The sequence below is a fragment of the Dreissena polymorpha genome, chromosome 9, assembly GCF_020536995.1.
Source record: "Dreissena polymorpha isolate Duluth1 chromosome 9, UMN_Dpol_1.0, whole genome shotgun sequence".
Classification (NCBI taxonomy): Eukaryota; Metazoa; Mollusca; class Bivalvia; order Myida; family Dreissenidae; genus Dreissena; species Dreissena polymorpha.
This window is the reverse complement of record NC_068363.1, coordinates 10643096-10663679: the sequence shown is the minus strand read 5'-3', so window position 1 is coordinate 10663679 and position 20584 is coordinate 10643096. Positions and strand designations below refer to the sequence as shown.

Below are 20584 nucleotides of genomic sequence, written 5' to 3'. Positions count from 1 at the left end.
CGCAAAACCTTTATTAAGGGTGCAGTGAAAAACCTTTATTGAGGATGCATTGCAAAACCTTTATTAAGGGTACAGTGAAAGACCTTTATTGAGGATGCATTGCAAACCCTTTATTAAGGGTACAGTGAAAGACCTTAATTTAGGATGCATTGCAAAACCTTTACTAAGGGTACAGTTCAAGACCTTTATTGAGGATGCATTGCAAAACCTTTACTAAGGGTACAGTTCAAGACCTTTTTTGAGGGTGCATTGCAATACCTTTATTAAGGGTACAGTGAAAGACCTTTATTGAGGATGGATTGCAAAACCTTTATTAAGGGTACAGTTCAAGACCTTTATTGAGGATGCATTGCAAAACCTTTATTAAGGGTACAGTGAAAGACCTTTATTCAGGGTTTATGGCAGACCATAACAATCGTATACCAGAGGAAATATGTTCTCATTAAAACATCACATTACAGATATAAAGCATTTGTGACACGAATTCGCTACTACTTTTCATTTGGTCCAAATTTACTAGAAAACAAGAGATGTGTTTGTCAGAACACAATGTCCCCTACTGCGCCGCTTTGATACATGTTTTTTACCTTTGACCTTAAAGGATGACCTTGACCTTTCACCACTCAAAATGTGCAGCTCTATGAGATACACAAGCATGCAAAATATAAGGGACATATGAGTTATGAGCATTTTTCGAAGCCTAAATGCGAAACCTAAACGCAAAGTGTGACGGAAAGACGGACAGACAGATGGAAGGATTGTCCGATCACTATATGACCTCCTTCAGGGGCATAAAAATACTGTCAATGTAAAAAGTAGCTATAATAAACTAATAAATATAGACAGCCGGAGATTTGGAAGTAAGACTCTGCCAATGCATGCAGAATTGACTTGTAGCACACAGACAGTTATGTACATAAATTGTTTATTATGTCTTAACCCTTTACCACTGAGAAATGCAATTCGATGCATTTGAAGTTCTTGAGAAAATCCAATTAAATTTAAGTCCTTCCTTACTATATTCAAGTTTGAAAGGCTTCATTTCCAACCCTATAAAGATACTGATGAGTAGCAAACAGCACAAAACCCGAACAAGCTGCCAGTTACTGTTACTTATTGTTTGATTAATAACAGTTGAAAAAATATTGTTATTGATAAAACTTATATAAAACTAAAAAATTCAATCGTTAACATAAAATGGATATGAAACCTTCAAAACTATTTTATATACAGTCCAACCTGTCAATAAAGACCACTCAAGGGATTTGGTCGTTGTGGTCTTTGTTCACAGGTGGTCTTTATTCGCAGGGTCGATCGAAATTTTGCAAAATATGCTAGTAGTTTTTTAACAGGTACCTTATCTATGTATGTGCTCTATTGTTTAAATGTTTGAATACTTATGCATTTATAATGAAATAAAGGATTGAAAACACAGTTTTGTTTTACATTTGTATATTTATTACATGTTGTATTTCTATTCCCTTATGTTTTTATTATTTATTTAATTTATCATATACTGTATAAATAACTATTGACATACATGTATACGTACATGTACATCTTACAATCTCACTCTTGACTTCACCCCGCTCACCATTCTGAATCTTAAATACAATGCTGTTTCTTTTTACAAAAGACTCGAGCCAGCCGTTGCTAGCCTTAAAGTCCAAATATCCTAACTCACACGCAAACTTCAAGGCTTTCTCCTGGATCATAGGTCCAGACACAGGCAAGAGCCGTGCACTTGCGTCAACAAACCACTTATGCACTTAGTCATTCACTGACGCGAATTCCAACTCACGCTTAGGGCGTTTGCTTTCACAGTTTACGTTCTCCTCGAATTCGTCCATAATCTCATGTTTACGCTTTAAAATGCTCTGAATTTGAGTTTTTCCTGCACCAAGATCACTAGCCACTCGTCTACAATTGTGTCCTTTACCTAACAAACTAATGACCTTAACGCGTTCTTCCAACGTCAAGAACTTACGCTTGGAAACCATGATGGTTAACTTGAACTGACAATTTACTTTTCTATAATCTATGAACGTCTTATTACGGAGAAATTTAAGAAGAGAATGACTATCAAAATGTTGTCTTTAATAGACATCGTAAATGATATGAAACCGTTAATTTAGTTAATGAGTTTATGAAAGCCCCAAATTTGTCTTTGATATTTTCGGCAATTAGTACATTAATCGCGAGTCACTTAAATACAAAGGCAAATTTTTACACTTTTGACAAACTGTCAAATGCATAAAAGAAGCAGGCGACTACCAATTAGCAATGCATGTTAAATAAACAAACAACTGCTATCGAGTGCAATAAACTGTCACTTGCCAATATCTACATAGCGACCGACGAGTCCACTGGTAAGATGTGTATCACGTGACTACGCAGCGTCCTGGCGGCCATTTTGTTTTTTGAAAGTTGCGAAATCGTTGATTTTATGATTGCAGTGGTCGTTGTAAGTTATCAAAATGGAGATTTGGGAATGTAAAAGGGCGGTCGTTGGTCTTTGTTCACAGGTGGGCTTTATTCGCAGGTTCAATATATAGTGAAATCGTTCGGGAGGAAATCGGTGTGGTCGTTATTGACTGTTGGTCGCTATTAACAGGCGGTCGCTCGGGCAGTTTGGACTGTACACTTAAAAGCTCTAATTCCAACATCTGAAGGTAAAAATCATCAATTGGGAATTTTATTACTAGATTATGGAAATAAATATACATTTTGCCACTGAGAATACCACCAAATAACAGCTATAAAATCATCCAAACAAACCTGATTTAAATCTGTAAAACATAACAATTTACACTGTCAAACAGTTAGCACAAGATGAACACAACAGGTCAAGAAACGTTAACTACTTGAAGCAAACCTGCATCAGCTATGGTCAAAGCAATATAACACAGCTTTGTTGAATGTGTACCGGGAAAAAAACTCTTCTTGTGCTGTGAAAATGCAATAAGGACTTTAAATTCCAAACAAGCATACCTTTTATAAAGTTTTTATTATGCCCATTTATACAGCTTCAATCTACCTGAATAATAACAACAAGAAGGGCCTGAAAGGCCCTAAGTCCCTCACCTGAAATACAAATGAACTAACCTGTTCTGCACAGCCCAAGCTTTTATTTTGACCAAGTTTCATGAAGATTGAACTATACGTTTGACTTATAAAGTAATAACAAGGTTTTCCTATCGCCTTATAAAAAAAATGCCCCGCCCCTCTGGTGGCCATGCTTTTCAACAGACCGGAACCATTTTCAGACTAATCCAAGATATCATTACAAAAAATGTTCTGACCAAGCACTTTAAAGAGTGGACTATAACTGTGACTTTTAAAGAGGAAACAAGGTTTTAATAAAAACATACAAGGAAAAATGTCCCAACCCCAAGCGGCAATTTTATTCAACCAACTGGAACCATTTAAAGATATCATCCAAGATATCATTAAAACTAATAACTATTTTGATCAAGTTTCATGAAGATCTGACAATAAATGTGGCGTCTAGAGTATTAACAAGATTTTCCTAAAGCCATATAAGCAAAAATGCCCCTCCCCCTGGCGTCCATGTTTTTCAACCAACCGCAACCATTCTCAAACTTGTCCAAGATATCATGGGGACAAATCATCTGACCAAGTTTCATGAAGACCAGACAAAAAATGTGGCCTCTAGAGTGTTAACAAGGCAAATATTGACGACACATGATGCACAACAGACAAAAGGCGGTCACAAAAGCTCACCAAATATTGAGCACATGGTGAGCTAATAAAACACAACAAAGAATTTGAGTTGATTGGTTGAGTATCAATTTGAGTAAAATTAAACAACCAGCTAATTTCAACAAAGGCCTGAAAAACAAAAGTGGATAATATGTAGAGTTTCTTATCTGTGAAAAGTCTAGACAACATGTGTATAGAGGACACTATTAAAGAATTCCTATCCTAACTAGATTCTATGTCAGACAATCGGATCATAGAACATAGTATTGTGACTTGCTGATGCAAGTGTTTTTGTTGGCAATTAACTGCTAAATCTCCACTAGCTAAACGTATCAATTAAGAATTGATATTATAATCATTGTAACAAGTTGCAATCTAAGATAATTATATACGATGCATAATTTAGCCCAAACTCATAGCAGCCAAATTCATTTCTTCGCTGTCATCAAAACACGAAGGTCATTCCACACAGAAAATTTTAGCAAGATCCACTCAGTAGTTAAAAGGACTAAGGAAAATTAACACCATAAACACGTACTAAAGCACATATTCCTTTCTTCAGCATAATCTGTACAATAACATCATCAGACTGTGAAAGTTTTAGTGGGTTGTTTAATAGAAGTTAAAAACACAAAGTTTTGGGACTCTATATTCTAATGTGGAACAAGGGACAAAATTGTCACAAAACCAGGTTTTCATTGTGAAAAAAAATCTGATAAAGGGAGACAACTCAAACTGAACTTTTTAAATGAACAAACAAAATTAAGCCCCTTTGTAAGTTACCTTGACATTGGAGATATTGACGTGATTCTTTCGTGCGACACACCGTCCCATGATGGTGAACAAATGTGCCAACTGATTTTAAAATCTCATAATGAATGACATAGTTATAGCCCAGACAAGCTCATTTATGGCTATTTTTTACCTTTGAACTCAAAGTGTGACCTTGACCTTGGAGATATTGACGTAATTTTTTCGCGCGACACACCGTCTAATGATGGTTAACAAATGTGCCAAATGATTTTAAAATCTCACAATGAACGACAAAGTTATGGCCCGGACAAGCTTGTTCCGCCCGCCCGCCAGCCAGCCCGCCAGCCCGCCGCATTCGCCAATCTAATAACCAGTTTTTTCCTTCGGAAAACCTGGTTAAAAATGGTAATTACCCCAAAAATGTGTGCAGCCAAAATTCCTTTCTCCATGATCATCTACATATTACTTAACTCTGGAAGTTTGACTAGATCAATCTATTAGTTAAACAAGAGCACCACATACCGTATACGTGCGCTTATAAGACGCCCTCGCTTATAAGACGCACCCCGATTTCGGACTTTATAATCGGTGGATTTAAGACTGACCCGCGTGTAAGACGCGGTCAAATTTTGCCGTTTTCATCGGCCGAAAAACGGCAGAATGTTGAAGAAAATCAATAAGAAACACATTGAGAATTTTTCAAACTCGCGCTGCATACAATTAGTAATTCATGCAAGTCCGAAAAATAAAACAATCAAACAACAAAGTAAATAATATTTGTTTATTTCATGATATATAAGTAGGTTTTAATTTATTTTCAAGTATTATTCATACAGTAAAAATAATTATCAAATTAACACAATTTCTAACAATTGCGTATTTAATCAATTTGCCATAACAATTTCAAACATATTACGTTCGTAATTGATCGTATCAGTCATCTTAAAATCCCTCGAAATCCTCATCATCGCTTTCACCTAACAGTTCGTAGAATTCCTCACTAGTGAGATTGTCATCGTAAACCCAGTCGCCGATATCATCATCATCATCGTCGCAATCACTAACCTTTGCACAGGCCGATACATCCTCAGATTGATAGCGATTTTCCACAAGATCAACAAACAACTTGTCGTCCTGTGTACCATCCATTGAGTTTGAGATCATAAGAGTTACGTTTGCGTTTCATTTTGACGATTCCAGTAGTTGTAATTTGTAAATATAATTGTATTGTTTGACGGGTATTGAAAACTAAGAGGCAGATATAGATTACCTTGATTATGCAAATGTTACGCCCATTGTCTATAGGTAATGCCTACTTTCATAAAATAAGCCAATCGCGTGATAGAGTGAAATCACGGGTCAAGAAGAAAGCCACCTGTGGATAATTGCATACGGTCGCTCTTTGCTCCCGCTGTCGTGGGTCCCTAATAAATAAGGTGTCATCGGCATAAGGGGGTCGTCTGAATGAACGTGTTTATTTAACAATTGACAGTTGCAAACTGGTAACTATTTTCAGACGATACCCTTATTGCCAAATATGTCTTAATTGACAATTAACAGCGTCGAACAAAGACGATCAGGTGATACAAATTTGTCAAGAAGCACTTGTAATCGCGTGTTTATTTAACAATTAACAGTTTCAAACTGCGAACTGATTTTGCTGTTATTTTAAGCATGTTTGGCATCGTGTCGCCGCTTACACACGTATACTATTATTTCCAATTTATATGACATTTAACGACGTCGCGCGCAGACAATCGGGTGATAAAAACTTTTCAAGTATAACCATGGACGATATAACGCCTTACGACCCCAAAATAACAAAATTCAAATAAAAAATAATAGACAACAAAATCAATAACGATACATTTTATTTCAAGAAAATCGGTAACTGAACATAGCGTTCCGATACACGGTACGGGCAAATATAGACTTTAGAGAAAATGCAAATGGCTGCCGCGATGATTCAAAACAATTGACAACTTGGACAGCGTAAGCCCAGTAAACTCGATATTTTGAAAAATTTCGCTTATTTTCACAAGTATCTCGCTTATAAGACGCGACCCCCACTTTTACTTATTAATTTGAGTCTTAAAAATGCGTCTTATAAGCGCACGTATACGGTAATGGGTGCCACGCTCAGCTGCGAAAGCTTGTCAGAATTAATTTTTTTAGGTCACAGTGACCTTGACCTTTGACCTAGAGACCCAAAAATGGGTGTGGCGTGTAGAACTCATCGAGGTGCAGCTACATGTCAAGTTTCAAAGTTGTAGGTAGAAGCATTTTGATTTTAGAGCCAATGTTAAAAACTTTGACAAAATGTCAAAGTTTAAGCACGGACGGCGGACGACGAGCTGGCTATGATAATACCTCGGGTTTTCTCCGAAAACAGCCAAGCTAAAAAGAGTTGAAAACATAATCTTAAAGCAACTATATATTCTATATCTGTGGAATTATGAGCAAGATCTACACAATTTTTATATAGGAGTTCAAAACACAAAGCTCCATACAAAGGAATGGACGTACGAATGTATTGATGGACAGACATGTGCAATACTTAACCCATTACCACTTAGATACATATTTTCACACATTTGTAGTCCTTTAGAAAGATAAATTTATTTATAAGACCTTTCTTACAAGATTTCCAAACCTAATGGACGGATGAGCAGCAAACAGCATAAAACCTGAACAGACTGCGAGTTACACACAGGCTGTTCTTGTTTTATGCTGTTTGCACATAGCCATTATCACTTAGATTCTAAGTGGGAAAGGATTAATCCCTTTCACACTTTATGGGCACATAAAAAAACAAATACAAGGATTACAGTTTTACTCAAACATAATTTTTTTGTACTCGTATTTCATTTGAAATTAAATAGCTTTTGTTGATAGTTGTTCAAACCTTATATGGTGCATATAGTTAAATGAATAGGTATTTGATTTATGACTAAAAATACCTAATCAATTATGAAGTAGGTTTTTCAATACAGAATTATTTTACAATATAAATTATTTAGTTACTCAAATAAAAAGGAAAACATGTTTACAGTGACTTGCAAGAATTGCATTGGCAAACTGTAAAAAAAAATTAACATGCAATTTATATTCATCTGTTCCATTTTTAGAAAGCCATATTTCTCAGGCAACGTCTTATTGTACACAAGTTCATCTCACAGCAAGTACCAATTTATTTGGATGATCAATATCAAATTTTGCAACAGCAGAGATGAAAATGAGAGGGGTTCACAATCACTTGTGTATTTGTCTGACAGCTTAATTATTGTATCCTAAAATACTGAGCTCCCTAGGAATTATGCAAGTCATCCAGCAGAACTTTTGAAGTGAATCTGAAAGATTAAATAATATTTTGAGATTGGTGCACATGGACAAGTTTAATGTACTTACTAATATTTGCTTTGTCTGACATAATGTATGTCTAGCACCTGAGCGTCAATTAAGTGCTAATAAAAAATAAATAAACCATTATGAATAACACACATAATTAAATTATGGGAGGAATTAACTAAAGCTTGTACAATAGAAATATTTGCACATTCTCTTGATATATTTGCCAATTACATTATAAATGTATCAAACACAATTCTCATCCTGTTTGACAGCAATACATCAAGATATAGTTTGTTAAAGGTCTGTGAAATTCTACCAACCAGTCTGAATGTCCAGACATTTAAAGCATCTGCATGGACACACAAATTAATCTTGCAGCCCAGGGAAATATGTAAGGCTTCAGCCACCACTTTTTCAGGAAATGCATTTGTGTTAACTTTGATGGCAATTTACAGAAACAAACTTATATTACCAAGTATTACTACTAATAGAGTGCTCATAACCGATTCCTTACAGCTTAGTTGTGACCTTGAGTTTTTGATGTCTTACCAGTAATATAATATTTAACATGTTTATTTTAAAATCTATGTTTGCTGGATAGTGTTCACCATAAATTGCGACATTGACCTTGGACATAAAGGCCTTGTCTCTCCGTCTCACAATTCTTTTCGCTTCTGCCATGCAATTTGCAAATCCATTTCTGCTTTCAAGTTATGCTTCGGACAAGTCGTTAAGTGCACTTATAAAACTTAATTTGAGACTTAAAAGTGTGACCTTAGCCTTGGAAGTAGGGATTTGACTCTTCTGTGCACCACTCTCATCACAGTTATTTGTAAATTCATCCATGCTGTACCATTGCCATCAAGTTGCCCACAATCCCAACTACCAGGGATGATCTCACAATCCCAACTACCAGGGATGATCCCACAATCCCAACTACCAGGGATGATCCCACAATCCCAACTACCAGGTATGATCGCTCAACCCAAACTACCAGGGATGATCCCACAATCCCAACTACCAGGGATGATCCCACAATCCCAACTACCAGGGATGATCCCACAATCCCAACTACCAGGGATGATCCCACAATCCCAACTACCAGGGATGATCTCACAACCCAAACTACCAGGGATGATCCCACAATCCCAACTACCAGGGATGATCCCACAATCCCAACTACAAGGGATGATCCCATAATCCCAACTACCAGGGATGATACCACAATACCAACTACCAGGGATGATCCCACAATCCCAACTTCCAGGGATGATCCAGCAATCCCAACTACCAGGGATGATCCCACAGTCCCAACTACCAAGGATGATCCCACAGTCCCAACTACCAGGGATGATCCCACAATCCAAACTACCAGGGATGATCCCACAATTTGTTATGATGAACCAAGATGTTTGAAACTTGTGCTTGTTTTTTACTTAGTTGAATGAAATAATAATTATTTTGTTAATTCACTACACAAGATACATATTTGTAATGTGTTTGCAATTGTCCAAGTCCTGCAGAAGCTTTGGCAACCAACACCTGGGCCCATAATCACCATTCCATTCTTAGAGTTACCAATTAAGAATAGACCCAATAGAACCAAAACATACATGTCCAGCATATCAATATATTCAGGCCGCAAATGTTGCTTAAATCCTGATAAAAAACTTGAAGTAAATGATTAACTGTGTATTTAGAGGTCTTAAATTCCATGTCATAATTGAAATGTATGACAATATTTAGAATATAACAGTTTTATGAATATGTTTCTTAATTTTTAGACTTAAGTCTAAAACTTGTTGGGCAATATGGGCCCTGCTGTGAATTCATAAGATGTACCCACCAGTGGGCAATATGGGCCCTGCTGTGAATTCATAAGATGTACCCACCAGTTGGTTGGAGCCCTTGAATATGATCTGGCTGAGAGTTTCCAGGCCACGGAGAGCGCCCCACACTTCGTTGGCCCACACCTGAATTCCAGTCTGCTTCACAAACAGGTCATCTGAAAACATGACAGGCCCGAAAGGCCACTTAGTTTAGTTTAGATTAAACTTATTTATTTTAGTTTGATTGCATGGAAAGCCTTGGGCTTATTTGAAACGCTCTCGAGTCCGTTTCCTGAGACTAGAACCAGTACTTGGTGTCTATGGGTGAGATCTAAAGAATGCTCCCACATTGGGGATCGAACCCATAACCTCAGGATCACTAGGCGGACACCATATCCACTACACCACGGAGACCTAGGCCACTTAGAAAAGTAATCAAACAAAGCGCAGGCCCGCAAGTCCTGGACTGGTAAATTTCTAACCAGGCCTCATCAGCTTCTTGGGTTTATTTGGGCAAGATTGTTCGATTTTTTTCGTCTCCAGTATGATTTCAAAATTCAGGTTGGCTTGGTAAAAATGCTAATTATTTTAAGTTTTACACTGACATGAAAAACTTTGCATATGTCATGATTTGGAAATTGGTGATTAGAAAACAATTAATAAAAATAATGTATGGAAGTTTAGCAATTTATTTATTAATAAATGAACAATTAAAATTGAGCCTGGATTGAGTCTGAACCTATCAATTGATTGCAACATCTTTATTGCTTCATTTCATTTTGTAAGAGTTATAAATGTCTCGTACATTTATATTGACACATAATTTCTAACTTCGAATAAATAAAGGCCCTATCTTACATCCTTGGTTGAGCACACTTTTGTATCTAATAATCTTTAGAATTACTAAGCATAATGTAAGTTTTAAGGAAAAAAAAGTTGTAACATATTAAGGTTGATTGTATGGTAAACCTAATCCTTGACAAGACACTTTCAAGTCCACTTCTTGGGTAAATCCAGCCATACCCACAATGCCACAGTAAACTATGAGATGGGAGCCAGTTGTGCATAGTTAAGTCAACAGTCCAAGATTGCAACATCAAAATACAAGAGCACCACATAACGAGTGCCAACGCTCGGCTGCGGTGCAGTTTTAAATAAATGAAAGCTTGTCAGAATTTATTTATTATTTTAAGAGGTCACAGTGACCTTGACCTTTGACCTAGTGACCCCAAAATGGGTGTGGCGTGTAGAACTCATCAAGGTGCATCTACATATGAAGTTTCAAAGTTGTAGGTGGAAGCACTTTGATTTTAGAGCCAATGTTCAAAAGGTTAACAAAATGTAAAGGTTTTAGCACGACGCCGGAAGACGAGCTGGCTATGACAACACCTCGGGTTTTCTCCGAAAACAGCCGAGCTAAAAATCATGTTGTACTCTTTTTTTATATAAGAATACTTACATGATTCATCCATCTTTGCATGAGGATACTTAACACATGGTTTCAGGATCTTTACAAGCACCTTGGATATTACTGGTGCATCTGCATAGGGCGGATTTTCATACTTGAGGGACGGGTCCTCAAACTGGGTGCTTTGCGCATGCTGGAAATTATCATACATATCTTCCACTGCATCCTCCACTATATATGGCTTATAGCGATCTAAAGCCTTCTCTATGATGTCACACTTGTTTTTCGTTATCTCAAACTTGAACGTCTTGTCTACGACGTACACTTTGTCCTTCTTTGCTACGTAGTACTGCGGCATGGGCCACGGTTCACCAGTGGTTGCATGTGGGGCCCGGCGAATTTTCTGTTCCGGTTGAATGTACTGTTCGAAATTTGTGGCAAAGTCACTCCAGTCCCATATAACCTTCATGCTGCCTGGCTTTTCTTCATCCTCCTGTTTTATCCCATTGCGCTGGTTAAATACAGGACCAGCATTGATACCGTTCACATTTCCTTGAAATCTGTTCACATTTCCTGATGGAAGCAGATTACTAGGAATCCTGTTTGCCTCTGGAATTTCATTCCTAACTGGATCCTTTTCTCTGCCTATAATATGTACATTGGCTGGTATGTTATTCGCTGTTGCTCTTGCTGCATCATTATACACACTAGCCTGTTGTGCAACATCAAAAGCCCCTTGTACAATACTGTTGCCTAAATTGCCAGGCTCTCTTGGCTCTGGAGCTCTATTTGAAGGGACCATCTCCACACGGTCTTTAAACACTCTTTGGTCGTTAAGCTTTGATTGATCATTATAAACACCTGCTGCAGGATCAGCCGCTGGCATTGCATTACCACGTTTATCACTGTCAACATTTGCAATTTCCTCTTTGATATCATTAACTACATTATTCACTTGCACATGCTCATTATTTTCATGTATATTTTCAATTACCATAGAACCATTTTCACTTCTTCCAGTAGGCATCACAACCTTGTTCTCAAGTATACTTGGCTGTAAAGCTTCCCTTCTCTTACTATTTACAACATATGCTGGAACTTTATTGCTGTCTATTGCATCAAAATTCTGAGTAAGGTTTCTATAATATGATGGTCGTACATGTACATCATTTACACTGTTGTCATTTGCAATCTTATCAGGAAGCACATTGCCTGCATTAACTCCAATATGCTGATTATTTACATCAATAGTCTGATTATTTATACCAATATTTTGATTATTAACTCCAAAACTCTGGTTATTTACTCCAATGTTCTGGTTATTACTTTGAAAAACAGGGTTTTGGTGATTTTCAATTTGTTTTAAATTTGATTTAGCAAGCTCCTGTTCCAGCATTTGCAGCTCCTGGGCTGTGTAGACTTTGTTTCCTATTCTCTGTGATGGTTGCAAACCTTCAGGCTAAAAAACAAACAACAGATAAATAACAAACAATTCCCTATATTGTTAGATTTAATGAGAGTTTTAAGTTTTTCTAGTGTCACCAGGTAAAGATCTGGCAGAGGTAAGTTACTTTATTCAAGTAATAATTTCATAGACATGTTAAAAACAATATTATGCAAAAGGACTGCATGAGTTGGCTGACTTTCTCAAATGCTTCATAAAAATGACCAAGATCTTAAAAGTATTTTAAGTATGTTGTTCTTGTACTGAAACACTATGCACTGATTTTACAAACAAAACAATCTAAGAATAAAATAGTTTTCAAATTCTTAATGGGCAAATCAAAATACGCAATTAATATGCATGTGACAGTTTTAACAGTATCACAGAGTGATTTGAAGATAAATAAAATGTTTTTCTTCTGGCACACATAAAAACTCACTTCGCCACATGTCTATCAAGAGGACTTACCATTTTTAGCTGTACGACAGATCCATGTATAAACACAATATCAAGAAACAGCAATGAATAAACTACCTGATTTCCTGCCAGCATGCCCTGCTGGCCTCCCTGGTTACTATTACCAAGAAGTACTGGTGCATTCTGGGACTGCACTGGCAGCAAGTCTGGAGGCGGAGCATCAGCTTGATGTTTGTTGATTCCAGGATTTGCAACTGAAAAATTAATTAGTATATACATTCATAGTATTTTTCACAACATGCAATATTTAGCACATATCCAGGCGTTTCAAGACCCAAAAGGCAGGAAAATCTACTAGCTTTCTTGACCAAAGTAAGCCTAAACAACCAGCTAGTATTCTTTAAAAGTTCAAAGAAAGAGTAAATATAAATTGATATCATCAACTAAAATATCTTCAATATGTGATTGAATTGTTCTTATATTAGGCTGTTCATGCAAAAATTATTCATAAAATAATAAAAAATACTGAACAGAGTTGTAATCAATCACTGGTCAAAGGCTTACAGTTCTGGTCTGCTGCAAACTGTTGCCCAGTGATGGCCAATAAGAATGCAGACACCACAAGCACCAAGAGTTGCTGCCCTTGATCACTCTTCACTGCCATCCTAAGTCTGAAACAAGGAGAAAAATTGTGAAAACTACTGTCATTGTAATATGTTTTGAAAAGACGTCATACAATCCATTACAAATCCTGTTATAAAAAGTTCAATGATCAATATAATATACATAATATCAGCACATACACCTTACAGACCTAGATTTAATAGCAAGTATAGAATACAACATGTTTATATAAGTATTTTAAAGCCCCCATGCTGTATACAGTAATAAAATCTCAAAAAATCATTTCATCTTAAACATATCTTTACAGCTACTTAGTTCCAGTTTACTTGACTCTTTTAAATAACACTGTAATAGTTAATTTCCTGCACAACATGCAAATCAATACTTCAATCAGATAAGGAAGTTTACTAAGTGCAAGCACAAGATAGTAAATGATGCTAAAACATGGGGTTATTCTCATTAAGATGAACATGATATGAACACCATACAATTTTAGTTTCTACTATCAGCGCTTGGGATTAAATAATAACACACATTTTCTCACTTTACACTAAACTTTTTGTATAGATCGGTCTGATGTGTATAGTAAGAAACAATGTAGTTTTAAAATATTAGAGTCAAAAACCAATGGATTGAGCTCACTTGGCTCGAATTTCCAGTCCACTCGAACTCTCAGGTTCTCGAAGCAGCGAGTTTTTATTTCTATATTTTCTTATACATTTCTGTTTTTGTTTTGTTTGGCATGAACTTGCCTCAGGTCGCATATGGCTGTCAATCGATTAGGAGCACTTGATTAAAAGCACACCAAAATTGATGTCACAGCGGAAGCAAACATTTCATTGACTGCACAGGCTAATCAGGGACGAAACATTCTGCCTACACTGGATTTTCTTCAAGTCTTCCTTTAAACAAACAAGAATATCAGTGAAACTGATGGATGCTCTCTGATGATGCGCTTTGTCAATCAATGTGTTAATAACCACCTAACAAAATCTATAATTAGCCTCGGTGATCTTGACCTTGACCTCAAACCTCATCAAAAGGTAGAGGTCCATGCAAGGTACCTACATGCAAAATATGTAAGAGATCGGTAAAATATTGAAGGCGCTATGACAAACTGTAAAAAAATTGTGACGGAAAAATCTATTATAAGCCTTGGTGACCTTGACCCCAGTGACCTCAAACCTCATCAAAAGGGAGAGTTCCATGAAAGGTACCTACATGCCAAATATATAAGAAATCGGAAAAATATTGAGGGTGCTTTGAGAAACTGTAACAAAATTGTGATGGAAAAATCTATTATTAGCCTTGGTGACCTTGACCCCAAAGACCTCATCAAAAGGTAGAGGTCCGTGCAAGGTACTTACATGCCAAATATGTAAGAGATCGAACAAATATTGAAGGAGCTATGAGAAACTGTAACAAAAGTGTGAAGGAAGAACGGAAGTGAAGAAGCACGGAAGAACTGAACTTCAAACTGGCAACTATATGCTCCCCAAAAAAAATTCAGGGAGCATTAAAATTAGATAAAAGCCGAAAAGTGTTGTCTTTAATTAGCCTGTGCGAACTGCACAGGCTAATCCAGGACGACATTTTACGCAAATGCATTAAAACCCCTTTTTACACAGCGAGGTCCATATTGTTTCCAGCCCATTATCAGGACTGTCATTCAAAATCAATGTGTTACCATTTTGTTGTCAGTGCATCCCCAGCATCATGTCAGAAAGCCATATGGTAAGGATTTTATGACAGAGGAGGTATTTATAAGGAAATGTAATGTTTATCAGTTTCTGTTTATGTTGGTTAACGAACATGTATAATCATTTAATGAAGAATCTAGATCTCCTTTCTTTCTTTTACAGTTGAAAAAAATTGTTTGGAGAAGAGACATTAATTCCAGATGTCATGTGAAAGTTCATATTATATCAGAACAACAGATGTGTTTGTCAGAAACACAATGCACCCTATTGCGCCACTTTGAAGCCATATATTTGACCTTTGACCTTGACGGATTATCTTGACCTTTCACCACTCAAAATATGCAGCTCTGTGAGATACAAATGCCTGCCAAATATCAAGTTGCTGTCTTCAATATTGCAAAAGTTATGGCCAATGTTAAAGTTTTCGGACTGACGCACAGACTTACAGACGGACTGACGGACAGTTCAACTGTTATATGCCACCCTACCGGGTGCATAAAAAGGTAAAAATATTGTGTTAACAATAACATTAGTAACATTGTAAAATATAATTTGTTCTAGCTGCCGTAAGATTTGATTTCCTATGAAATTTCTGCAACAAACCCCTTTTGTAAATGAAGTATACTTTTTGTATGTTATTATATTCTGACCTCAAAGTGTTATTGTGTCTATCAGTTGAAGAACTCTTAAACTGATTCCTAAGATCTCATTTTGTACAAATGATTTAATGAATGTGCTTGCTTTTCTTGCAAGATAGCATTCCTTGGTCTTTCTGTACATGCAAAAAAGAAAAAAATATGCAGAGATCAATACGTTTATATATAAATTGTACCCCATTTAACCCTTTGCATCCTGGGAAATTTGTCATCTGCTAAAATGGCGCCTGCTGAATTTCTAAAATTAGCATTTTCTTTGATTTTGTTTTCAAAGAATACTATCAGAATAGCAAACAGTTTGGATCCTGATGAGACGCCACGTTCTGTGGCTTCTCATCTGGATCCAAACTGTTTGCAAAGGCCGTCAAAATTTGGTTCCAGCACTGAAAGAGTTAAACAGTCCCCTTTCCAATACATGATCTAGATCTGCCCATAGACTAAACTTGCAACAAAATATTGATATCAGAGATTATAGAAACTGCAAAGAGTTATCAGTGACAGCATTTGTAAGTGCGCGAAATGCCAGTAAAATAACAGTGTTGATGAGAAAAAATATAATCTCATAAACACAAAGTTAATGTATGAAGTTCTTGTGAATTAATTCACAAAAGTATTTCTAAAGCAGATGTCAGTCAGATGGCAACTAGTTGTTCCTTTACAAAGTTAATGACAAATTTTGTAAATGACAAACTTACAGTCCTGAAAATATGTTTTTGGTCAAATTCTATATTTAACTTGACCTCTAAGAGTGACCTTGACCTTTGAGGTAGAGAGGAAGGTCACACATGTCAGGCTGTATTACGATGGTTTATATTTTCAGAAGTATGGTGACAAATCAGAAGAAAACTAGTTGATTTAGAGGGCATACAAACATTTCCAGAAGACCTTTTAGATGAAAAATGGTTAGAGAGCTGACACCAAAAAGTGCGGACATACTGATGAACAGTGTGCAAACTGTATGCCTTACTTCGAGGGCATAAAATTCGTCTATAATACAAACACATTGTAGAAATACAATAGAATTTTGTTTCACATAGTCAGAACTTTTTCAAATGTTCACATTGGTTATCTGAAATTATCAACAGTAAATTGGCTTCATAAAAAATCTGCACAGTCATGTCTTCATGGTAAACATACACTGGTAACCACAGACACATTACAAAATAACAGATGCATTTCCCAGCAAAACTGCCAAAGAAACAATGAACAGTTAATTTACAGACAATTCTTCCTCACAGTTGAAAACTGTAAATCTTTCAAAGGAAGAGAAAAGTCACCTTGTTACACCATTGATACACTTATTAAGGAAACAATAGGCCATGTAAAATCAAGGGACAGTGGAGGCAAGAACATGTGTGAGGCTTGTAGTTAATGGCATGTTGATGATTGTCAGTAAGTTCACAGTGAGTGCGCACAAGTAATGTGACAATAAGAAAGACAAAGCAGATGTAAAACTCACACCAACAAGAATCCATATTAGGAACGTAACAAATTTGCCTATAAACAGTTTAACGCGAGTTAACGGTAAAGTCAACAATATTTCACATAACATGCATATTATGTGAGAGACAGAAATAATCAACAAAATATCAAATAACAACCTATGGGAAAGACAAAAAATCTGACCGGACATGGGGTCTGATAACTTTAAACATTTACTTGACCTCACCAGATTTTACATTCTGACCTTTTTTTTTCTTTAACCAAACAATAGAAAATAGAGTTTATAGAGTTTATATTTGTTATTATGACGATCACAGTGTTTAACAATGCTAAATACTATAAATAACAACTTAATTTAAACCCATTCTATGAAAACATATGGCAAAACTTTCAGTTTAAAGTGAAAAAAAGCTTTGTCAGTTTGTTTATACATTACTAGTAATTTTTAACAGCAATATAAAACACTTGTACTCTCAGAGGAGGGTGATCACGAGACGATCAAGATGGCGACGACCATGCTGAAACAGGCATTTCTGCAGTTTTATATCCTTTATTAATTTTGTTTAATTTTTAGCTGACCCTCCATTTCCAGCCATATCAGTAAGAAAGTGATAAGCATAAGTTTTTTATTTCACTTTAATAATATTTGCTTTCAATCTCGATTCAAAACGCTACACATTTTCTTATTCAGGGAGCTGTAATTTTGTGATCCCACTTAAAAACTGTGTAACGAGATTAAGTAATCCACGTTTTCGCGATCGTTGAAACAGCGGCTTTCACTGCAGACTTTTGCATCAAATCTTGACACGGAACAGGCAATGGTTGTGTGGTTCCTGGCTTTCAATTTACAAACGTCACAAGGATTGAAACCAGTATAATTCAATTCAACCACTCAAAAACTTGATGTGTCGCCTAGGTCATCAAACAAGGTTCATTATTTGACTGGTTCAAAGAATCGCGCTAAAAGTTTGTTAAATCACCAGCAAAGATAGCCAGTTTTACTGGTTGGTTAAATCCCTTTTAATTTAAAATTAAATAATCTATTCATATTATGTAAGTTTTATGCTTAGCCATCAATATTTCACATAACAATCACATGGTCTAAGCTGTATGCTAATTATGCACATTATGTACCCTGAACGTTGAGTCAACAACATTTCACTTAATATTGACATTTGAGAGGAATTTACTGTCAACAATATTTTAAATCACAGTGAATAAATCTTTTTTTTTTTGTTAAAAAAACATACATTACATGTCAACAAGAGCGCCTAAGAGTCACAAAGATACATCCATCAATAAAACAAATAGGAGGTACAAATAGAAAAATATCTCAATTGATTTCTCTTATTTTACATTTGACCTTGACATGTGACATTGAGCTTTGACCAGGACTTGGCAATTGTAAGCACCACTCAGTGTAATGCCTCGGTCACACTGTCACGAATCAGGGCTACGAATGAGTTACGAATACTTTTCCGCACAGTTCGTAGCTATCCTTACTGGACCTTCGCTCTCCGTACTTGATCCGTGATCAGTCTTAGTAGTTATTGGATGTCCGTAGCGACTCTTGACAAATTTTGAACATGTTAAAAAAAGTGCAAAGAATTTATCAACCGTAGCGTATCCGTAGCAGTCCGTACTAAACCGTACTGATTCGTACTAGTTTGTAACGACACCGTAGTCGTTCGTACCCTTTAGTAGGCCCAAAGATTTTCAAGGACTTATACCGATTGAAACGAAGAACTACGAAGCGGTACCTTTACGCTACGTATTAGCTACGATTATTCCATGGATATACTGCGAAAAGCCATGTTTTTTGTACGTTGTACTACGGATAGGCAGGAATTTGCACGATCTTGTACAATGTACTACATTTCAGCACGAAACAGTACGGACATGTACGGTCCACTACAATAAATTGCTACTGAAATACATCATTGAAATTATAAAGCAACCATACTTGCATTTGATGAATTAACAATCATGAACCGCCAGCAAATTGGGTTTGCGATAAATTTGTTACACTTGGATATTGATATGGCACAAAATGCACAGGCCGTAGTCAAGCTGCTTGACGATATGCACAGAGGTAACTAGAGCTTTGTCACAGACGTGACGAATACCCCCACATGCCGCATTGACACATAATATTTTGCATGTCATTCACAAAAAACAGCAGACACCATGCTCAATTTTTAAAATGCACTTAGTGACCCCTTGACCTAGTTTTCGACCCAGAAAGGCCCATGTTCTAACTTGGCCGTAAGATCATCTCCATAAAACTTCTGACCAAGTTTGGTGAAGATTGGATGTAAACTACTTGAATTAGAGAGCGTACACCATGCTGAATGTTAAAAAACGCACTAAGTGACCCCATGACCTAGTTTTAAGCCCGGAATGGCCCATATTCAAACTTGTCCTAGAGATCATTTAGATAAAACTTGTGACCAAGTTTGGTGAGGATTTGATGAAAACTACTTGAATTAGAGAGCGGAAAACATGGTGAGGTTTATAACGCACTAAGATACCCCATGACCTAGTTTTTGACCGGGCATAACCCATATTCAAACTTGACTTAGACATCATCTAGATACAACTTCTGACCAAGTTTGGTGAAGATTGGATGAAAACTTCTTGAATTAGAGAGCGGACAACATGGTGAGGTTTAAAACGCACTAAGTGCCCCCTTGTTTTTGACCCGGCATGACCCATATTCAAACTTGCCCTAGACATTATCAAGATACACATGTACAACTTCTGACCAATTTTGGTGAAGATTGGATAACAACTATTTGAATTAGAGAGCAGACAACATGGTGAGGTTTAAAACACACTAACTGACCCCGTGACCTAGTTTTTAACCCGGCATTGCCCATGTTCGAACTTGACCTACGCATCATCTAGTTACAACTTCTGAACAAGTATGGTGAAGATCGGATTTAAACTACTTGAAATAGAGAGCGGACACCATGCTCAATGTGTAAAACGTACTAAGTGACCCTGTGACCTAGTTTTTGATCTGGCATGGCCCATGTTCGAACTTGGCCTTCAGATCATCTAGATACAACTTCTGACCAAGTTTGGTGAAGATCAGATGAAAACTGCTTGAAAAAGAGAGAGTACACCATGCTGAATTTTAAAAAACGCACTAAGTGACCCTGTGACCTAGTTTTGACCCGGCAAGGCCCATGTTTAAACTTGGCCTTAAGATCATCTAGATACAACTTCTGACC

The 20584-nt window shown here is 36.6% G+C and overlaps 1 protein-coding gene and 1 long non-coding RNA gene across 4 annotated transcripts in view; both read right to left on the bottom strand.

Moving 5' to 3' along the window:
• The window catches only part of LOC127844929 (uncharacterized), a 150302-nt gene that overhangs the window by 58956 nt on the left and 70762 nt on the right, over positions 1 to 20584 (bottom strand). For 2 of the 3 annotated variants that reach the window (XM_052375492.1, XM_052375491.1), the window contains 4 exons: positions 13490 to 13596; positions 13043 to 13179; positions 11116 to 12523; positions 9720 to 9832 (listed from right to left, as the gene is read on the bottom strand). In XM_052375492.1, the coding sequence (XP_052231452.1) occupies positions 9720 to 9832; positions 11116 to 12523; positions 13043 to 13179; positions 13490 to 13589 (1758 nt within the window). In that variant the 5' untranslated portion in view covers positions 13590 to 13596. Of the gene's footprint in view, positions 1 to 9719; positions 9833 to 11115; positions 12524 to 13042; positions 13180 to 13489; positions 13597 to 13739; positions 13787 to 20584 lie in introns of those variants that run through there. The other variant, XM_052375490.1, reaches the window with a different exon arrangement.
• Positions 1 to 20584, bottom strand: part of LOC127844935 (uncharacterized) — a 168157-nt gene that overhangs the window by 81605 nt on the left and 65968 nt on the right. The gene's annotated exons all lie outside the window — the stretch shown is intronic.